Genomic DNA, 19,834 nt, shown 5'->3' with positions numbered 1-19,834 from the left:
AAAAGGCTAAAGTAAATCAAAGCTTTTAAACTTGCAGCATTGAATGTAAAGGGTCTGAATGTTTCTAATAAGGGATATAGGGTACTATCATATCATCGGAGGCAGACCATAAGAGTAGGATTTCTACAGAAATCGCATCTGGTTGATGCGGAAGTGGACAAGGTCTGCTGAAAATGGAGAGGCCAGATATTGTGCTCCACTCATTGTTCATATGCAAGAGCAGTACTGATATGGCTGGCTTCAGAAGTCGCCTTCCTGCAACATTACACTGAGGCGGATGTGATGGAAAGAGATGTCTTGGTGTACACTCTTTTGAACGAGGGGAAATCTGCTTTATTAATATATATGCCCCTCATGAAGACGGCTGGAATGCCAGAAACCAGTCCTCGGCAGCTTGTTTCAGGTCCAGGGAAGACATGGCTTGGCAGTTCGGGCTGGACTGTTCTCATGAGGCACAGGGTCAGACTGATTTGCATATGGCCATGTCTGAACTGGGGTGGTGTGGAGTGCAAAAAATGATGGATTTAGGCCCAGATCTCTGTACTGGGGTGAATGTATGACATTGTTTTGCATTCTGTCCATCAACTGTGGTTTTTCCATTCCTCATGTCAATGATGGCACATTTTCTTGGGGAGTAATGGAACCAGTTACCCCATATGTGACTATACCAAGTATATATATATATGGGTTGGGTATTTCAACTGTACCCTCGATGGGTATCTGGATAGACACCTTTTCTTGGTGAATGCAAAGCCATCCATGACACATAGCCAAAGGAAAGGGATGGTTCATTTGAACTGTGTGGACAATTGGCGTAAATTACACCCCATCTAACAGAAATACGCATGTAACTCCATGACAAGTGATACCTATAGGTGACTGGATCATTTTCTAGTAAGTGGGGATATAGCAAGGATAGAAACAGCACAATATCAATACCGGATCCTGTCAGACCACTGATCATAGGTCTGGTTCGGACATTACAGTAAACTATGGTTTCCCTGTGGTGGCGACTATGACTTAAAGCCCTGCAAAATCTATTTTTTCGAGGTGAGGTAGGAGTTGGCATAGACCTTTTTTTTTTTTATTAATTGCGGTTCGACACTCACCAGGGCTTAAGAAATAGGAGGTCTTTAAAGGGGTGATTAGGGGTGAGAGTAATGACAAGAATGTTGGTATGCAGCAACAATCGAAAGGAGAACTAGCCAAACTGGAAGAGGTCCAGCCTGCAGAGTAAAGAACATTTAGATGCCACCTCCATACCTAAATTAATTACTGCCAAAACAATACTACAAGACAAATGGGACATAAGGGACAGGTTGACACTTCGACAATATATGTAGAAACATCATAGAGATGTTGACAAATCAGGGGGGGCGTGGCCAGTCAGCAAACATGGTGGACGTGCCTGAGTAGAGCTCCGTCCTACGATCCCCTAATTATCCTCCACTTACCCTGCAGAGGTGTTCATTTGTGCCTGTGTTGTCGTAGCCGGTGAGGGGACACAGCGGGGAGCCTGTGGAGCTTGGCGGATCTCGGCTCGGGCTGCTGTGACCAGAGGCGGGCGAAGGAACACAGACCCACGCCGGAGAGGCGCAAAAATCGCCCTTGGGCCTGGCGGCTGTTAACTGAGCGGGATACCGCTGTGTTCGGGACCCCGCCGCCCTGTGAGTCCCGCCGAGAGCCCGATGATGCCGGGAGAAGTGCACAGAGAAGGCGAGCCGCGGCGTCTGCCAGGGCAGGCAACCGGGTGAGACACCGCGAGCAGAAGACGCGGCGGCCCCTGCGGCCAGCGGAGACTGGGACCTGGCGCCTCCCCCTGGAGCCCTTAGTTAGTGGGGCCTTGTGGATGCACCGACCGCGGGGCGGCCGGCGCGAGGGATAACCGGACAATGCCGAGCAGCCCACACGGTGAGGAGCGGGGCTCGGGGCGACCGGGCGGAGCCCCGTGGGGGAGACGCCGCATGGTGAAGGGGGCAGCCCTGAGGCGATACAACGGTGAACGCGGGGCCCAGAGGCATTGGACGGAGGACTGAGTGTCCGGGCGCTGCACGCTGCAATTTGGGACTACCTCACTGCTCCCACCCAGTCAGCCTTTGGAGCCCGGGGCCCAGTGCCCGGCCCAGTGCTCGGCCTGATTTGCGCTGGGGGAGCCGGGTTTGAAGCTGCCTTGAGGGTGATTGCGAGGAGAGGCCACCTGGACGGTGGCGCCGGCCAGAGGGGTGCGTCCCTGGGCTGGTCGCAACCTGGCGATACCCCGACCGATACAGTGGAGGAGCAAGGCGGTGTGTGGGTTGTGGTGGCAACGGTGGCAGCCCGTTGCTGTAAGCATTTGTGGCCGACAGAGCGGCCACGTTTGGAGCCCCACTGGTCGCGGCCCCTCGGAGCACGCCAGGTACCTGCAGCCTGACATACCGAGGCCTGGGCGACATTTTAGACTTGGTGCAGGCGACATCTTAGCTGCTGCTCCACCCGGAGGGGCTCGCATTCGGTGAGTGATCAACTCCACACACGGGGAAGGAGCCGGGCGTCAAGGGCTGGACTAGGGAACTTAAAGCCCTGCACTCTGATGTTGTGGGACTCCCCCTGCCTGGGGGCATTTGGGCGATGCTGACGCACCTTGCTGAGGAGGGGGTCGCGGGCACGGAGGCCCTCAGTGAAGGCAGGGGTGCTGATCTGCTGATTGAAGATTAATGTAGGCGCCCCTGGGGTCGGCGTTCAATATTTGGTGCTGCGGCCCTGACGGAACAGGCGCCCAGTGCACGTGGACTACATACCTTGTTGCGACTGGTGCCACTGGTCTGGTGAAGCGGCTTCCCATACGCGACCCGGGCCATCACGGCCAGCAGATCTGGCTCTCGCGGAGGTCTCAACGTTCTACATGGACAGCAGGTACTCGGGATTGGGCTGGGTGCGCCAAGCCCATATTTCCATGCTCCCGAGACCCCTAGAGCCTGGGTACGATTCAAGGGCAAGAGCCACTTCTTGCTAAGGCGGCACACTCGCAAGAATCCCCGGAGCCAGGGCGGACGGCGCACTCCCTCAGAGACAGACGACACGATGCCTGGCAGAGATAACCAGTTTTTTTGCGCGGCCTCCTCCCGCTGCCGCCGGCGCGGCGACGGATTCGGGTGCCACGGTTCTTTCTCTATTACCTGGCAGTGCGGCACCGCGCGTGGATGCCTACGGCGCAGCAGCTGGCGATAGGCAGGCTCAGGGATAAATCCCAAACCAAGCAGCAACCGGAAGGCGATTTGGGCTCCTGGCAGCCAAAAAAGACTGTTCTGGCGGCAGTGGAGCGCATTGGAACCACTTTGGAGCAAACTACAGTGTCCCTAGAAGCCCGGATAGACAAGGTCACCTCTGACTTCATCCTGCTGCATGCGGACCACCGTAAGCTGTCGGACACTGTCGCTACGCAATGGCAATCGATTCATGTACTGCAACCTGTGGTGTAAAATCCCACTTCCACGCTGCAAGATTTGACTGACAGGGTTCACATGCTAGAGGACCGCATTGAAGATGCTGAAGGGCGCTCTCGACGCAGTAATGTCCGGGTGGTTGGATTACCTGAGGGGGAAGAGGGGAAGGACCCGGAGCTGTATACCGAGAATTTTCTGCAGGAACTCTTGCCGCTGGGACGCTCTCCCCACACTTTGTGGTAGAGAGACTACACAGAGTGCCAACACAGGCTCCACGACCTTGAGCATGGCCCCGCCCATTCCTTTTCAAGCTTCTCAACTACCGTGACCGTGAGGTGGTGCTTCGTGAAACCAGGAAGTTGGGTGATCTCAAAGTGGGGAACAGTCGAGTAATGTTTTTCCCAGACTATACGGCAGCGGTGCAGAGGAGGCGAAGCACATACATGGCCGTGAAGAGTCAGCTGAGAGACCTGGGACTACCTTATTCCCTGCTGTTCCCCTCCCTCCTCCGTGTGATCTCTACAGACGGGGCCCGCTTCTTCCATACTTCATCGGACGTCTGGGACTGGCTGGAGGAGACCGGACAATGGTCAGAAACGAGGCCCACGGGCCCGGAGGAAGGGGGATGGCAGATGCAGCGGTCAAGGAGGCGAAGAAGGAGGGGGGCTCGTCGTGGTGCGGACCTGGGCCAGGTTGCGCCTAGCCCGGAGAAGATGCGACTAGAATGACAAGAGGCACTTGAAGCGGTTGCGACACTGGGAGTGGGAAACTCTGATGTCCGCTCGGACACTCGACCGCATAGTGACCTGGACATGAGCGGTTCATCTTCCCCATCCACTGTGCTCTTGGAAGATATGGGCATGCCTGTTGTGACACCCCAGACGGCTGGCCAGATTGTGTGACTGTACAATGGACTTCGGTGGCCAGGCAGGAGCTCCTGTCTCTGACTGTTCTCTTACCTATATCCTTCTACTGCTGTTGTTTTGTGCATTTCTGCTATGTACTTTTAGCCAAATGTGCGCGCGCTGCCCTGCAAGCCTGTGCAGCTTAGTGCATGCAGGCGGTTTCCTGGGCTCGTGATTCAGCGGCGCTGGGCAATCACTGCACACGGGGCTCCCCTATCCGGGGCTTGTACCGACTCCACGCGCTTCCCACCCTAGCACTCCTTGAGCACCTCTGGGACACTTGGGGGTCCGAGAGAGGGGCGCAGCATGGTTTGATTGTTGGCTGCGCGTTCACCCATGTAACCATTGCGCTGGGTTCACACAACACCATTTTTGGTTTGGACGTATGCCCCGTTGGGAACTCCCCATTTTGTTACACTGTTTGTAACTGTTCACATGTTTCAGGCGCGACGCACAGGTTCCCCCCTCCTTAGTGGCACCCACAGGTTCTCCCCCTCCCCGAGGCGCTCCCCTGGCCCCGGTTGGGAGGGCTATGTCCTGACACATGACGCACACTAACATCATGACGTGGAACATCCACGGTATGCACACCCCATCACGTCGCTACTCTGTCTTCTCCTATCTACAGCAACACACGGTGGGGATTGCTCTTCTCCACGAGACGCACATGACCCAAGTGGAATTGGACAGGCTCCGCAGGCGCTGGAGGGGGCAACTCAATGGTACGAGCTTTTCTGCACATGCGCGCGGCGCACTGATTTGGGTGAGGGCGGGTGTCCCCTTCATTTGTACAGAGGCTCAGGTGGACCCAGAGGGGAGGTACTCCTTAGTGCGGGGGCTTCTGAATGGTTAGGTAGTCCTGCTGGGATCCCTATATGCTCCTAACACGGATCAGCTCTCCTTCCTAGCGTGCTTAAACCACATCCTTCATCCGTACGCTGGGCTCCCCTAGTTAATTGGCGGGGACTTTAACCTGATACTAGATGCAACCCTAGACAGATCCTTTCCTCCCCTCCGGGCCACAAAGGTAATGTCGAATGCACAGGCGTTCGGGGACTGGCTCTCCCACTGGGAGGTATATGATTTATGGCGAGTGCAGCACCCTGTAGATAAAATATACTCCTACTACTCGCCAGTCCACGACTTACATGTCCGGTTAGATAGCATAATTGGCTCCCAATCACTGCTCCCACTCCTGGTCAGAATATCTGGGTAGGACACACTCAGATCATAATCCTCTATGGTTCCAAATCAGCTGGGAGGTGGATCGGCTGCCTGTACCCACGTGGAGGCTGCAGCCTGCCGCGCTCGTAGATGCTGAGTTCCGCTCTTCACTGAGCACAGCCCTCCTAGCCTACTGAGAAGACAACGGGGGACGGCGAGCGACCCCATGGTGGAATGGGATGCGCACAAAGCAGCCATTCGCAGGGCACTGCATGGGCGCCACGTGGAACATCTGTAAAACTTTGTCTGCTTCCCTGACGGGACTGGAGTCCGAGCTCTTGCGGTACGAGAGGGAGGGTGAGGGGGTTGGGGGGCACTCCCGCTATAGAGCGACCTCCGTGGTAATCATGCGGCCCTCATGGAGCAGCTAAGATGCCACAACTACGCGGCGCATACTGCCAGAACACATGCCAGGGCGGACAGGGCGGGTCAGCTGCTTGCCTGGTTAATACAAAAGGCGGGCCGCGGTGTCCTGATAGGAGACATCTGCACAAGGGGAGGGGAGATAGTTTATGGTTTACACGCAGCGCTAAATACATCAAGCCCTGACTGATCACTACAACAGTTATACATGGCCCACGGCACTGGCCCCAGACACATGCTGGATTAGTTTCTGGACGCTGTTACTTTGCCCGCGGCAACTGCGTAGCACAGGGAGGCACTTAATGCCCCCCTAGCGCTGGAGGTAGTGGGAGACGCGATTCAAGCCTTAGGGACGGGGAAACCCCAGGCCCAGATGGCCTGCCAGCCGAATACTACAAGGCAAACAGGGAAATTTTGGCTCCCCTACTCCTTCAGCCGTATAACACAGCAATGACGCAGGCTCGTTCCCCCCGTCAATGCGTGAAGCATTCCTGGTATCCCTGCCCAAACCGGTTAGAGACCCTACAGTCTTGGGTTCCTATCGGCCATTGGCAATGCTCAACGTAGACTATAAAATCTTTGCAAAACTACTTGCAGAGCGTTTGGCGCCAGTGGTCCCCCACTTAATCCATTTAGATCAAAATGGGTTTGTGCCAGCAAGGTCCACATCTCTGAACCTTAGGAGGTACTTCAGGGTAGCAGCGGAGGCAACGAGGAAATGGCCAAGGGCAGGATGCCTGGTGTTAGACCTGGAAAAGGCCTTTGACTGCCTGGAGTGGGGCTACCTGTCAGTGGTTCTAGAGGGATTCGAGCTGGATGCGGGCTTCTTGCAGATGGTAGACCTCCTATATCGAAATCCAGTAGTCCAAGTAAGCTTGGGACCATACGTCTCGGAGGCAGTGGCGGTGGGCAGGGGCACTCGGCAGGGGTGTCCTCTGTCCCCGCTGCTGTTTGCACTGGCCATGGAGCCTCTGGCTGTGGCCATGAGGCAGACCCTGGGAGACGGCCTTCCCCTGGGTGATCCTACCCATCAGGTATCATTATATGCCGATGACCTGTTAGTGTTTGTGAGGGACGTGGGATGCATACCGGAACAACTGACCCAACTGCTGAGTCACTTTGCAGCTGTCTCAGGTCTGCGGGTGAATGCTGGCAAGTCTTGCCTCTATGCATTTGAAAGCTGGGTGGACGACCCGGGGTACTGCCTTGACGGCACGAGAGTCCAATGGAAGGCTGACACCTTTAAGTATTTGAGGATTCAGATTTACCGTCAGCCGGCTGATTTATTTGACGGAAATTTGGGCCGGGCGGTGGCAGCGCTCAGATCTCAGATATGTTTCTGGTCCATGCTCCCGCTGACGCCCATGGGCAGGGTGGCCCTTGCTAAAATGGTTATGCTCCCCCGCCTCCTATACTATTTTGTTAACCTTCCCCTATTTATACCAGCCTCCTTCTTCTCCACACTAAACAAGGTCCTACAAGACTTTATCTGGGGCGCGTCCAGACACTGGCTGACGCTAGGGAAACTGTTCCTACCTACGAACAGGGGTGGATTGGCCGCTCCCTGTTTTGAACAGTATTACTTGGCCGTGCAGCTCCAATGGATTGCCAGCTGGCTGGCAGATAGGGGGACGACACGGCCACTGAAGAGCCGCCATACACTCTGGAGCGTGTCACAACGCTCTTTCACCCACTGGCAGCGCCTGAAGCGACCCACCCCGCTGCTGTTTGCGGTAGCGTACAAATGCTTCCGCAGAGCACTGTTCCTCACGAGAAAGATGCCTCCCTACGCACCTGCGATACCCTTGGAGGGCTCACCGGGCGGAGAGGGGGTACTCATGCGCCCCATTTTAGAACAGTGGCGGCAAGCAGACGTTAAGACACTAGGTGACCTCTACAGGGAAGGCACACTGACGCCTTATGAGACGCTGGTCTCTAACGATGGGCTTCCCCCAGGGGGGTTCCTACTGCATCGCTCCCTAATAGCGAGAATGACGGCCAGGTGGGGAGATGTCACGGCGGAGCCTGAGCAACATCTAACCATGCAATATCTTCACGTTATGGGAGGGGCAGACACCTGGTCTGGTGGTTCGCCGCGACCCTGCGGACACACACAGAGCCGAGTTTGGCCCCACTTCGAGGCAAATGGGAACAGGATCTGGGACGGGCACTCGCCGATAAAGAATGGGAGAAAATCCTGAAAAGTCCGGTGCGCATCCCCAGAAACATGCGCTTTCGTCAGATTCAGCTCTATGTTGTTCATAGGGCCTATCTCACACCTGAATTAATAAATAAGTATTTTCATAGGTCTGACGCGTCCTGCCCCAGGTGCGGGGAGGTGGGAGCAGATCTTCTCCATCTCTTGTGGAACTGTCCCGGGATGGGTACTTACTGGAGTGACATCAGTGAGCTGCTCAGGAACTGCACTGGGCGTACTATCCCTTTAAACTGGCCTGAATACCTTCTACACCACTTCCAGAGGCCACCCAAAGACAAGGTGTTGTCCCGGTTCCTAGACCTGGGGATGGTGGTGGCAACAAGTCTTCTCACGAGGATATGGAAAGCGCATGACCCGCCTGGCGTGCGGGCGTGGACCTCCTCCTTCCAGGCATGGGCCCCAGCGGAGTGGACTGCCATACGCCGGGAGGAAACGGTGGGGCTTTGCAAGGAACCGATGGCAGAGCGCTGGGAGCACATGCTTAATGCCCTACAGCCACCAGAAAGTAGCGCGGATGCGGGGGCTGCACGGGATTAGATAGGCACAACCGGGTTGGAGTAGACCGCAAGATGTTTCCATGTCTGGACATTGCGCACACTGCCCTGCTGCGATGTACAGGCTTATCATATAAAAACAATTGTGGCTGGGGGGTGCGCGTGCGTGTGGGGTGCTGGGGGGGGAGAGGAAAGAGATAAACATGAATATATGTCTGTGCTAATGTCGCTGTTCGCTTTGCATTTTCTTTTTATTCTATAGTTGTTACAAAACATCATCTCTGTATGCAGGTCTGGGATAAGCAGACTTCTTACGTTGCAGGTAGCCCCAGGAGCTTACCCTTAATTGATGAAATACCTATATGCAATGTTGTGGTGCCTAATTGATATGTTATTCTATAGTTGACGGAATTTTTGACATCATCAAGTAATGAGTTGTATGAAATGCTGCAACTATTGTGCTGTTAAAACTCTAAATGCCCTAGCTAAAGTCTAGGCCAATAGACCACTTCTTGTGATGGGGACACTGGCACATGAGGATTAGTGTGGTTTTATCCTGGAAAGGACCACACTACAAAAACATACGTCAGCTTACCTATGTGCTTGAGGACCTGGCCTGGCAGTTAGGGCTGGACTGTTCCCATTGGGTGCAGGGTCAAGACTGATTTGCGTATGGCTGGGTCCAAACTGGAATGGCATGGTGAGTGAATAATGAATGAATGAATAACATTTATAATGCGCAAACAATAACCCGAAGGTATCAAGGCGCCTAACAGAAAGAGGTCAAAAGAAAGATTGCCACTTCGCTACAGGTACGCTTGTGTAAAAAGGTGAGTTTTCAGGGCCCTTTTAAAAGCCTGAAGGGTAGGCAATGATCTTATTTCCAGAGGAAGAGCATTCCACCAAGTATGGGCCAAGATGGAAAAGGCCCTGCCGCCCCATTTCGCTCTCCTGTAACGAGGGGTCATAAGCAGAAGTCTACCGGAGGACCGTAGATTTCTGGAGGGGAGATAGCGAAACAGAATGGAGCCTAGACCAGAGGGGCTGTTTCTGGCCAGAGCCTTGTATGTCAGGCATAAGATCTTAAAATGGATCCGAGCCTCTACAGGGAGCCAGTGTAGCAGCTTGTAACACCTGGGGGTCTCGGGGTCGCTACAAACACAACAAAACAGGACACGACACGGTTCAAAGGTTGGGAGATTTATTTGTATAGCAATACAAATATACAAGGAAATATGAATAGTTACTGTTCTCCGCCAGCCGGTCTGCGTAGCACCGTCCTCTTCAATTACGCCAGTCCCGGCGTATGCCAACAGAGGACCGAAAACACGGTAGCCGGCAATGCCACCCGGTGTGTTTAAGGGGAACGGGGAAACAGCCGTTTCTCACCGTTTGCAGCAGGGAGACACCCAGCCGGGGTCTCTACCTGAAGGGAGCAGCCGCTCGACCTTATGCGACAGAGGAGACAGGGAGACACCCAGCCGGGGTCTCGACCCGAAGGGAGCAGCCGCTCGACCTCTTCCTCTCTACAACGGGACGCGGCTTCACCTCCGGGTGATGCGTCACCGTTGTCCCAATAACAGTTAGTTGTTTCCTTGCCTGAAGGGAGAGGTAGTTCCTAATCCTTCTTAGGATATGGCTAATGCCCCAGCAGGTGGAGATGGTACGACTAACCTGCTTGCTCATGTCAAGGCAGGGTCAATCATGACCCCCAAATTCTTGGCAGAGACAGTAGGGGTGGGACAGGCTCCTAGTGACTCTGGCCACCAGCTAGAAGACCATACTTCCTCTTTCCCTCCGAACACCATCACCTCTGTCTTCTCTCCATTTAGTTTAAGCGAGTTTGTTATCATCCATTTGCCGACTCCATACAGGATCTAAAATTGGAGGCAGTCGGAGCGCTAGCATGGGAGAGAGAGACCAGGATCTGGGTGTCGTCAGCGTAGGAAATTATCTCCATCCCGTGATAAAAAAGAAAACGATGAATTTAGGCCCAGATCTCTGTACTGGGTTAAATGTATGACATTGTTCTGCATTTTGTCCATCAATTGTTCTTTTTCTACATTTCACTGATAACAGGAATATAAATGGTGCCGTAGTGGCTCTAGATGTAAAACAGGCTTGTGACATGTTGGGCTGGGATCATATGTCTGAGATATTGCAGAAAATGGGTTTTAACCAATCTTCAAAAATAGATGAAACTCCTTTACACAGAACCTACAGCCTGGGGGTGATTGGCGTTATGGTGTAGGATAAGTGGAGTATTGAGCAAGGTATTCGTCAAGGGTGCCCGTTATCATCCCTAATATTCTTCCTCATATTCGAACCCATAGCAATCACACTATGAGCACTGATACTTGAGTGTAGGATCAAGATAGGGGAGGTAACGCTTGCCATTTCAATGTCCACCAACAACTAGTATATTTATATGATCCGCAGACATTGTTGCCTATTTTTCCAGCAGAATTGGGGAAGTTTTGTGATGCTACTGGTCTGTGTATCAACTTGGCAGAATCAGTGGTCTTTCTGTTGGAATGGCTGGCTGAGATGACACTGGTTGAACTCCCGAAAATTACTCTAAGATGGGAATAGGAACAGTTTAGATGCCTGGTTGTACAGGTAGCACATACAAGGACACTCCAGTAGAAGAGTAACATGGGCAATTTCCTTCAGGGATTGTGGAACTCAATTACTTTCTGGAAAACCCTTCCACTATTTATTTATTTTAAGAATGTTAGATAGCGTTAGCAGGATCCAAGGGTATCATAGCTCTTTAAATAAGTAAATGTTTACTTCAAGGTAATGAGCTAAATGAGCTCAGGTCGTTCAGATGTCAAGTCAGTGGTTAAGTACACGTGAGATGAAGTTGCGGTGGAAGGTCCAATCATTGCTGAGGATGGAGATGTTGTCTCATTGGGCGGTTAATGATGCACTAATTGAGATGGCGGTTTATTAGGAAATCTTTTAACTGTCTCTTGAAGCAGGGGAAGGAGCGGTTGGTCCTGATACATATTGGTATGGAGTTCCAGATTTTACAATCATTGCTTGAAAAGGAGCGGGCCAGAGTTTTTTGTTTGTGGGCTTTGGGTGGGAGGAGGAGCATGGTATTTAAGCTTCTTAGGTTTCTTGTCTGTCCTGCCCTTTTTAGCTTAGCGGCGAGGTAGGTTGGTTTTCCAGTGTGTAGGGCTTTGTGGCTAGAGAGTCTGTTTTAAAGCTGCAGCAAGTTTCAATCTGGAGCCATCTCAGATCTTTCAGGGCTGGGCAGATGTGGTCGAAGTTTTTGATTCCTGTCACCAGGCTGCAGCGTTGAGAGTGGTTCTGATGGGCGCAAGGTGGGATTTGGCAGAGACTGTGGGGGTGGCACTCTGGTAGTCTAACCTCGACAGCACCAGCACTTGCGTGGCTTATTTGAGATCTTCCTGCGGTCGGTAGGGTTTGATTGTGTTGAGAAGTCTCAGGTTGTAGAAGGCACCCTTTGCATTGTTCTTAATAGGATCTTTCATGGTCAGTTTGGAGTCCAGAGTGATCCCTAGAGATTTGACAGAGATGGCTAATGAGAGAGAGAGCAGTAGAGAGCATCTATGAAGTTCATCTACTCTAGCATCTGGGTGGCATGCTCTGTATTTGATATGAGTAGAATTTCTGTCTTGTTTTGGTTGAGCTTTAGGTGGTTGCGAGATAGCCAGTGTTGTACTTCTTTGAGGGTGGCATTTAATCGGTGAAAGTCTTCAAGTGAGGAGATTTCCATGTAGAGCTGAGTGTAATTCACAAAAAATGGAAGGGGATTTTAGTTTGTATGAGGATGGCGGTGAGAGGTTCCTTGTAAATATTAAATAGTGGGGAAGAGGGGACAGAGCCTAGGGGGACCCCCGGGCTATCGCTGTCGTATCCTAGGTATGATTGTCTATTTTTATTTTTGGAGCGTGGCTATATAGAAAGGATGCAAACCAGCACATCATAATGCCATCTGCACTAATTCTTTTATGAAGAGAATGCAAACCATGTCGAAGGCCGCCAATAGGTCTAGGAGAATGAGTAGGCAGCATTTATCTTTATTGGCGGTCTTGTGTAAGTCATCTATTATGTTCAGAATGGATGTTTCTGTGCTGTATCCTTTTCTGAACCCTGATTGGTGGGGTCCAAGAGATTGGTGTTTTTGATGTGTTGGTCAAGCTGTGAAAGAACACACCTCTCTAAAAATTTTGGCTAAGAAGAGTAGATTGTAAACTGGTCTGAAGTTATTGAGGCCATCCAAGTCTGCTCCCTTTTTTTGATACTTGGCTTGACTTGACCGAGTCTGAGACAGTCTGGCATTACTCCGGTTTTCAGGGAGCTGTTTATTATCGTAGTCCATGGGGGTCTTAGGGTGTCGTTTAGTTTTTTTGCCAGGGAAGCTGGGAGTAGGTCCTCGAAGTGGGAGGAGGGTTTGGACATAGCCAGCAGAGAAGCTATGTCTTCCTCCATTAGTAGGTTGAAAATCTTCCAGCTTCTCTGGTTTATCTGGGACACTGGGATTTGGATGCTCTCAATGTTGTCCGGAGGGATGATAATTGCTGAGGAGGGAGTGCAGTGAGATGGGGAGTTGTTGTCTTCACTTCTGGGGGCCGGGTCCCTGCTTGAGGGCTGGTTGTGATTGAGGGAGAGCTCTATCTTTGTGCTTTTATCATTGAAGAAGGTAGCACATTTTCACATTGCTCTTTGGATATCAGAGGGTTTCTTATGTCTGGCTTGGAGGTTTGTTGATTGATGATGTTAAAGTACTCTTTTGGCGATTTTTGGCCTTATCTAGAGCGTTGTGGAAGAAGGAAGCTTTTTCATTAATTATGTGTTTTTTGTAGTTTCCACGTTCCCTCCAGAGCTGGTCCAGGCAGAATGTGGATAGATTTGTTTGCCAGAGTCTTTCGGCTGCTCTGAACTGTCTTCTTTCAGTGTTGAGGACTTTGTTGAACCATGATCTCGAGAGTTTGTTTCTCACCATTTTTAGTTTCAGAGATGCTACTGGGTCCAGGATTGAGGACATTGTTGAGTTGTAGTTGGGGGCGAGCTCAGTTGTTGAGAGGTTTTCGGATGAGGTGGATAGTTAATATGCCATTTTCTCTTCAAGGTTTTGCAGCAGAACTTGTCTTATGTTTCTCTTTCATTGGAGGGTTTTTTGCATAAGAGTTGGGAGGTGAGATGACTTGTTGATGTTAAATAAGATGAGGTGATGATCTAACCAGTCAACAGGGAGGATGTTGTCATTGGTTAGTATATCTTGCTGAGCTATGATGCTGTCCAGGGTTGCACCTTTAATGGGGGTGGGGCTACCTTTGCAATGCTGGGAGAGGGTGTTACTGAGTAATAGGTCGTTAAGGAATTGGTTTAGGGTGTTGCTTTTATCGTTCCAGTGAAGGTTGAGGTCTCCTAGGATGATGATGTGGGAATGTGAGAGTGAGCAGTGTGCAACCAAATCTGCTAGGTGTTCGCCCAAGGATAGTGTGTTACCCGGTGGGTGGTAGAGGTGGTGACAATTCATTCTTATGTTGCCTTTCATCGTTGTAGTGGAGCTGAAATGTTTGAATGTATTGTAGGAGAAGGTGTCTGTTTTGCTCACGTTGATGATGTTGATAATGGTGATGCCTCCACAGTTGTGGTCCTTTCTGTCTTTCCTGATGATCGAAAATCTTGATGGACCTAGTATGACTATGATAGAGTAGGAGGAATCATTTAGCCATGTTTCTATAATGAATGCGATACCAACATCATGGCTGACAATCTGCAAATTATGGGTATGCATTTGGTCTCTCTGAGGCTAGTCAGATTCAGCGGGGAGGTCGTCAGTGGGATATTGACGAGGTGTGCTGGTGGCCTGGTTGTTGACGTTTGTGTGGGGTTTCTTCCTAGTACAGTAATAACTTGGATTTTTGATGAAGAGTTTTGCCTATTATATGGAGGGTTGTAGGATTCGGATAGCTCCGCCACTTCTCTCACTTTTGCCTTTGTGGTTGTTCTTTTAGGTCTCAGGGCTTTGGTGTTGTGGTCCAGCTGACTGGTTGTGTCTTTGCTCAACTTAGGAGTTGTGTGCTGTTGCGTGTAGGGCGGAGTGATGGTACTGGGTGAGAATTGAACTCATGTTTCATTTTTTTGTGATGAGGTTTAGCCCTTGTAGTAATCTTTCTAGTTGGTTGTCTATGCACATTAGTAGTTCATTTAGTTTATGAATGAACACTCGCTTTTGCTTAGAGGGAGTGCGGGTGAGTCGGTCCTTGTTGAGGCTTTTTCTAGTCAGTGTCCCTGAATTGGAGAGTCATTTTATGTTGTGGGAGGTGGAATTTATCAGAGTCCTTGAGTGCCTGCCGGTGTGAGCTGCAGTCAGGGAGTCAGTGGGGGTGCAGGTGTTGCTTAGTTCCTCGTTAATAGCAGTGGGACTGGTGGGTGAGTCGTGCCGGTCCCTTTCGGGTGATGACCTCAATGCATTGGTGTGCACAGAGGGTAGACTGTAAGTGTTGGGGTCATGGGCAGCTTTTTCTACATTCTGAGAAATCTGGGACGGAGGGGAAGAAGTGAGGACTATGATGGGGACTGGGTGTGGGAAGATTTGGAGGGTTGGGGGTGGGATTGACAGAGCTGGTCTGACCTAAGCCGATGTTGTGATATGAGCTAGTGGATGGGTCCACCATATCCTGTGCTCTAGGGGTAGTCGTGAGGATCAGTGACCTCCCCATTATATTGGGTTCTTTCTTGACTGGGGTGGGAATAAGATGTATTTTGAGGGAGTGAGCTGAATTTGTGGTGTGAGTTGTGAGCGTTTCAGTGAGGTGGGAGAGAGTGGGTTTGTGGTGTGATTCAGGAGTGTTTTATTTGGGTTTGTGTTCTGTGGAGAAGAGTGGCTAGAGGGGGAATAGATTTGCAGCCCTTATATGGTGTTTTGTAGCATGGGGAATATGGATTTAAAAGTGTGTAGGTTGACATCATTGGCTTGTGTCATGATTGTCTTCATTTGCACACGCAAAGATGGTGTTCTTACCCCACAGTCTATGCCACTTAAAAACACATTATGTGAGCTACCAAACCCTACTTTTAAAGAAATAGATTCCCTACGGTATTCTTTGGTTTGGGCTGGCAAAAGGTTTAGGGTGAGGTTACCCACACTGCGGCTGGGGAGAATGGAGGGTGGTCAGAGACATCATGATCTGGAGTTAAATAATATTGCAGTGCAGCTCCAGCATGTGGCACAGTGATGCCAAATTGGAGAAAATTGGGAGAAGAGCATGCTGAAAGGATGCTGTGAGGGAGAGCTGGTCCCTGTAGTTTTTGATGCAGGGTGTTGCCCCGTGGCTACTCCCATGTAGTTCATCACACAGCCACAATGTGGGATTCTGCGGTGAATAGACTAATTAGACACACACTGTTCTCTAGAACCCTGGCGATCAGGTGGTTGCAGCTGTTCAGAAAGATGACCGACCACATGTCTATGGTATGGTGGGAGGAGGATGGGTGCACCACACTAGGTGACCTCCAGCTTGGAGACAATATTTTGACCTGTGAGGATGCACAACTCCAGTTTGGAATGGGACTAAAACAGTTTCTATAGTAGACTTGTCTGTACAGCACACTGGGGGAAGCTACCCTGTGATTCCCCTGACTCTGTTGTTCTGATTGAGCTGTTAGAGGTGGACCCTTCTGCTTATGCGGTGTCCTGAATTTACAAAGCATTGAGATTTGACAAAAACAAGTCAGTACTGGCAGTTCAACAGATATGGGAGTGGGAACTAGGATCACAGTTAACAATTCATGGAATGGAACAAGGCATCCACATGTTCAACAGATCTCTAATAATGCCCAGTTAAAGTTGACACAGTTTAACTTTCTTCATCACATTTATTTGAGACATTTAAAAGTGTCTAAATCAAAAAAACACCCGGATAGGTTCTGCCCCAGGTGTAGCGAGGAAAGACTGATTGCGAATGTACTGTCAAACTGTAACTAATAAGTTATGTGATATTACGGGTTTGTCTATAGAACTGTCTATTAAGCGCCGATTACTTAATCTTATCCCTAAACCTAAGAAATCTCAGATTAAATACAAATTTGCCCTTTTGGTCTTGGTATTGGCTAAACGTCGGATTGCCATAAACTGGCTCAAATCACACAGCCCAAGCACAGCATCCTGGGAGAAAGATCTACTAGAGCGGGTGATTCCAGATGAACTCATGATGAAAATTGGCCAGTACAGATAATAAATTAGCTGATGACTTGGATACTTGATCCACAATGCTTCATAGATTGATGATGGAGATTGGGGGAATATGGATGGAACAGTAATGTTGCATTGAAGCAATTTAAGTCACAAAATAATGTTTACTTTCATGGATATGTCATAATAGTCTGTGCTTTTCAGGTGTTCTTGAAAAAAGTTTGCAATGCAGTTGTTTGTGAAAAATGAAAAGTAATGAAATAAAGCTTTTTTTTTTAAAAAAAAAAAAACGTTTGCCACAGTGTTGAGCTTCATAAATGGACCTTAGTGGGTGGTGATTCATCAGAGTGTAGATTGCAACAGGCAAGAGCAGGATTTGAAAAATACTAGAATGAAGCATAACTTATGTTTGAAAACTGTTATTAAAGGTGCAAGCAATTCAGAAATATTTTGAGTTTTCTATAGGCCAGCATCACTCCGAGTGGAAGCAAATAACGAATCAGAAAGCAAAGGTTAGCAGACCAGTGGGACAAAAGTCTGCATTCTGCACACTGTATGACATTTCCCCTCTTGTATTCCAGATGCACATGGCCGAGGAAGACATTATGGAGGATGGGGAGGCAGAGAACCAGCAGAACCCTTATATGCTCTTCCTGATTGTGCTGGTCTTCTTCTTCATGGGACTCTTCGGGTTCTTGATCTGCCATGTTCTGAAGAAGAAGGGATACCGCTGTCGTACAACTCCAGAGGAACTTGATTTCGAAACCAAAGAAGGGCTGACAGAGGACCGGGAAAGTGAGTAATGCAGAAAGGGGATGTGGCGGGTTCCTCTGGGCTGCTGAACATCATCCAAAGTCAACTCTTTATGTAGGTAGTGAAAATCTAAAGGTGCTGTGTACAAGCTCTGGGCACCTGCAGGTCTTCTGCCTGAGTCACTCAGATGCAGAGGCTATGGCAAAACCGGGCAGTAGATTAACACTAAATGATTCACCTCGCTGTATATTTTATGCAGGACGTCCTTAAAATTCACTTAGGCAGTCTAATTAACAAATCAATGAAGATGTTTGGCTTGTAGGCTGATGTGGCTCAAGTTATAACTTTGCTACAAACAATCAAGGTAGGCCAAGAGCGAGTTAAGTACACAGCCACTGAACTTCATACGAGTGGGCCAGCAGGCACCTCTCCTGTGATACAATTAAAAAGCCTGTTCAAACTACTGATCACTATTAGCCACAGAATGATTATGCTGCCGCCACTGCATCATATTGTTCAGCTCTAGTTAAGGGCAGTAGCCCTCTCCCAATCTGAGGTTAGCACTTGGTGCACCACTCCCACTTTAACTAGGCAATGAATCACACAATTGATCTCTGCATACCAATGACCAAGCATCAAGACCAGGGGTCCAAATATCCATGCAACAGGGGCACTCAGCAAGGGTACACACCTGTCACCATGAAGGGGACTTTACGGTCCCAACAGTTAGTCACATGTCAGGCCCATCTCAGAGATGCCAGTAGGGATGGAGAAGATTATGTGTCAGGTCCATGCGTCTGAAATCATCACTATTCTATTTCGATTCACATCTGTAACTGATGAGCTGTAAATCGCCAGAGAAGAACTGTTACTTGCTCTGGCAGCCTACATCCCCAGGATCCATCATAAGGCTTTCCATGGTGATTTTATGAGCCTTACCCACCCCTGAATAGTCGACAGAAACACATATGTACATTCATGTTGCTTGCAGTTTGTGGAATCTGCATATAATTTGCGTACAATATGATCAGAGTAGCAGTTAGATCCCAATATTTACTGCAGAATAATGCAGTGCAATCGGGCAGTCTTTGCAAAAAGGTACAAGATGTACATCTCTGAGCAGCTTCCTGTTCTGGCTTCACACTTTCAATATCATTGCTAAAACACTACAATACCAAAACTAACAAGAATTGACAAAGCCAATAGTTTGGCTTGCACAAGAAGCAGTACAGAATTCCCCACAAAGAGAACAATTTCAGCAGTACATGTTTACCTTCCTCGGAATCACAGAACAGGTACAGGATGGCCAGCAGCACTGCGAGCTCCCTTACAAACCCAGGAATTGAACAGGTACAGCTCACAGACAGCAGAAGTATAAGCCTCTCTCAAACAGAACTATTATAGCTTAGGCAACAGCAGCACAAGCTTCCCTCACACACTCAGAACTGCCCCTGCCAGGTACCAGCCATACAAAGTATCATATTGAAGCTGCAGCCCCTAGGAAGCAAGGCCCCAACCATCCCTGGTGTCCCCATTTAGCCTAAGTCCTATGAATATCTGTGAGTCTCAGGGCTCCTCATCACATTCTGCATGGTGGCTTCATTGTTTTGTGTAGCACCGTTTCTGTATATTTGCTGCTTTCTGTTGTGTCAGCTAGAATTGTCTCCTGTGGAAGAAGAAGGATCAACTAAATCAGGTTTTGGCTTTGAATCTCTTTACTATTGTCACTGTTGTGAAATGACGGCAATTTGGAGTGTGCTGCTCAACAATATGTTTCAAAGAGTACAATAGGCATGAAGATGGAAGTAAAGATGGCCCAGTTTATTTCATGACTTAATAAAAGAAGCCATGTATTAATGTGCAGCAGATAATCAGGCCAAATAAAAATAAAGGGTAAAGTTGCACCTGAAGAGTGGGTCTGGTGTCTTTCTATCAAACACACGCCTCGTCCTACCACAAAGAACCCGTTGCATTCTGGGTGCCTGCCTGATGCAGATCCTGAAACCACAACAGCATGCAACTTTGGTGGTTAGGGACAACCTGAATGCTACCCTTGGTATCCTGCAGATGGACGTCAGCTTCTGTGCCCATGCATTAAAGGAAAGGTGAAAACTAGTGGCTGCTCAGCAAACATGGCCCCTGGCAGGAGACCTCCCTCTGCTGGGAAGCATTTTGATATTTCTTTTTGCAGTGAAGGAGAGTCAAAGGAACCATTGTTGCATTGGTAGATATGGCATGTGCCTAGCCGTGGAACCTATAAATCACATGTGTTCCCTTCA

The 19,834-nt window shown here is 49.7% G+C and overlaps 1 protein-coding gene across 1 annotated transcript in view; it reads left to right on the top strand.

Moving 5' to 3' along the window:
* Positions 1-19,834, top strand: part of RELL2 (RELT like 2) — a 266,333-nt gene that overhangs the window by 7,001 nt on the left and 239,498 nt on the right. The window contains exon 2 of the mRNA XM_086931361.1: positions 17,384-17,597. Within this exon, the coding sequence (XP_086787487.1) occupies positions 17,384-17,597 (214 nt within the window). The remainder of the gene's footprint in view (positions 1-17,383; positions 17,598-19,834) is intronic.

This window comes from Lissotriton vulgaris, chromosome 7, assembly GCF_964263255.1.
Source record: "Lissotriton vulgaris chromosome 7, aLisVul1.2, whole genome shotgun sequence".
NCBI classification, from domain to species: Eukaryota; Metazoa; Chordata; class Amphibia; order Caudata; family Salamandridae; genus Lissotriton; species Lissotriton vulgaris.
Note: the sequence above shows the minus strand (reverse complement) of the source record. Positions and strands in the feature narration are given on the sequence as shown.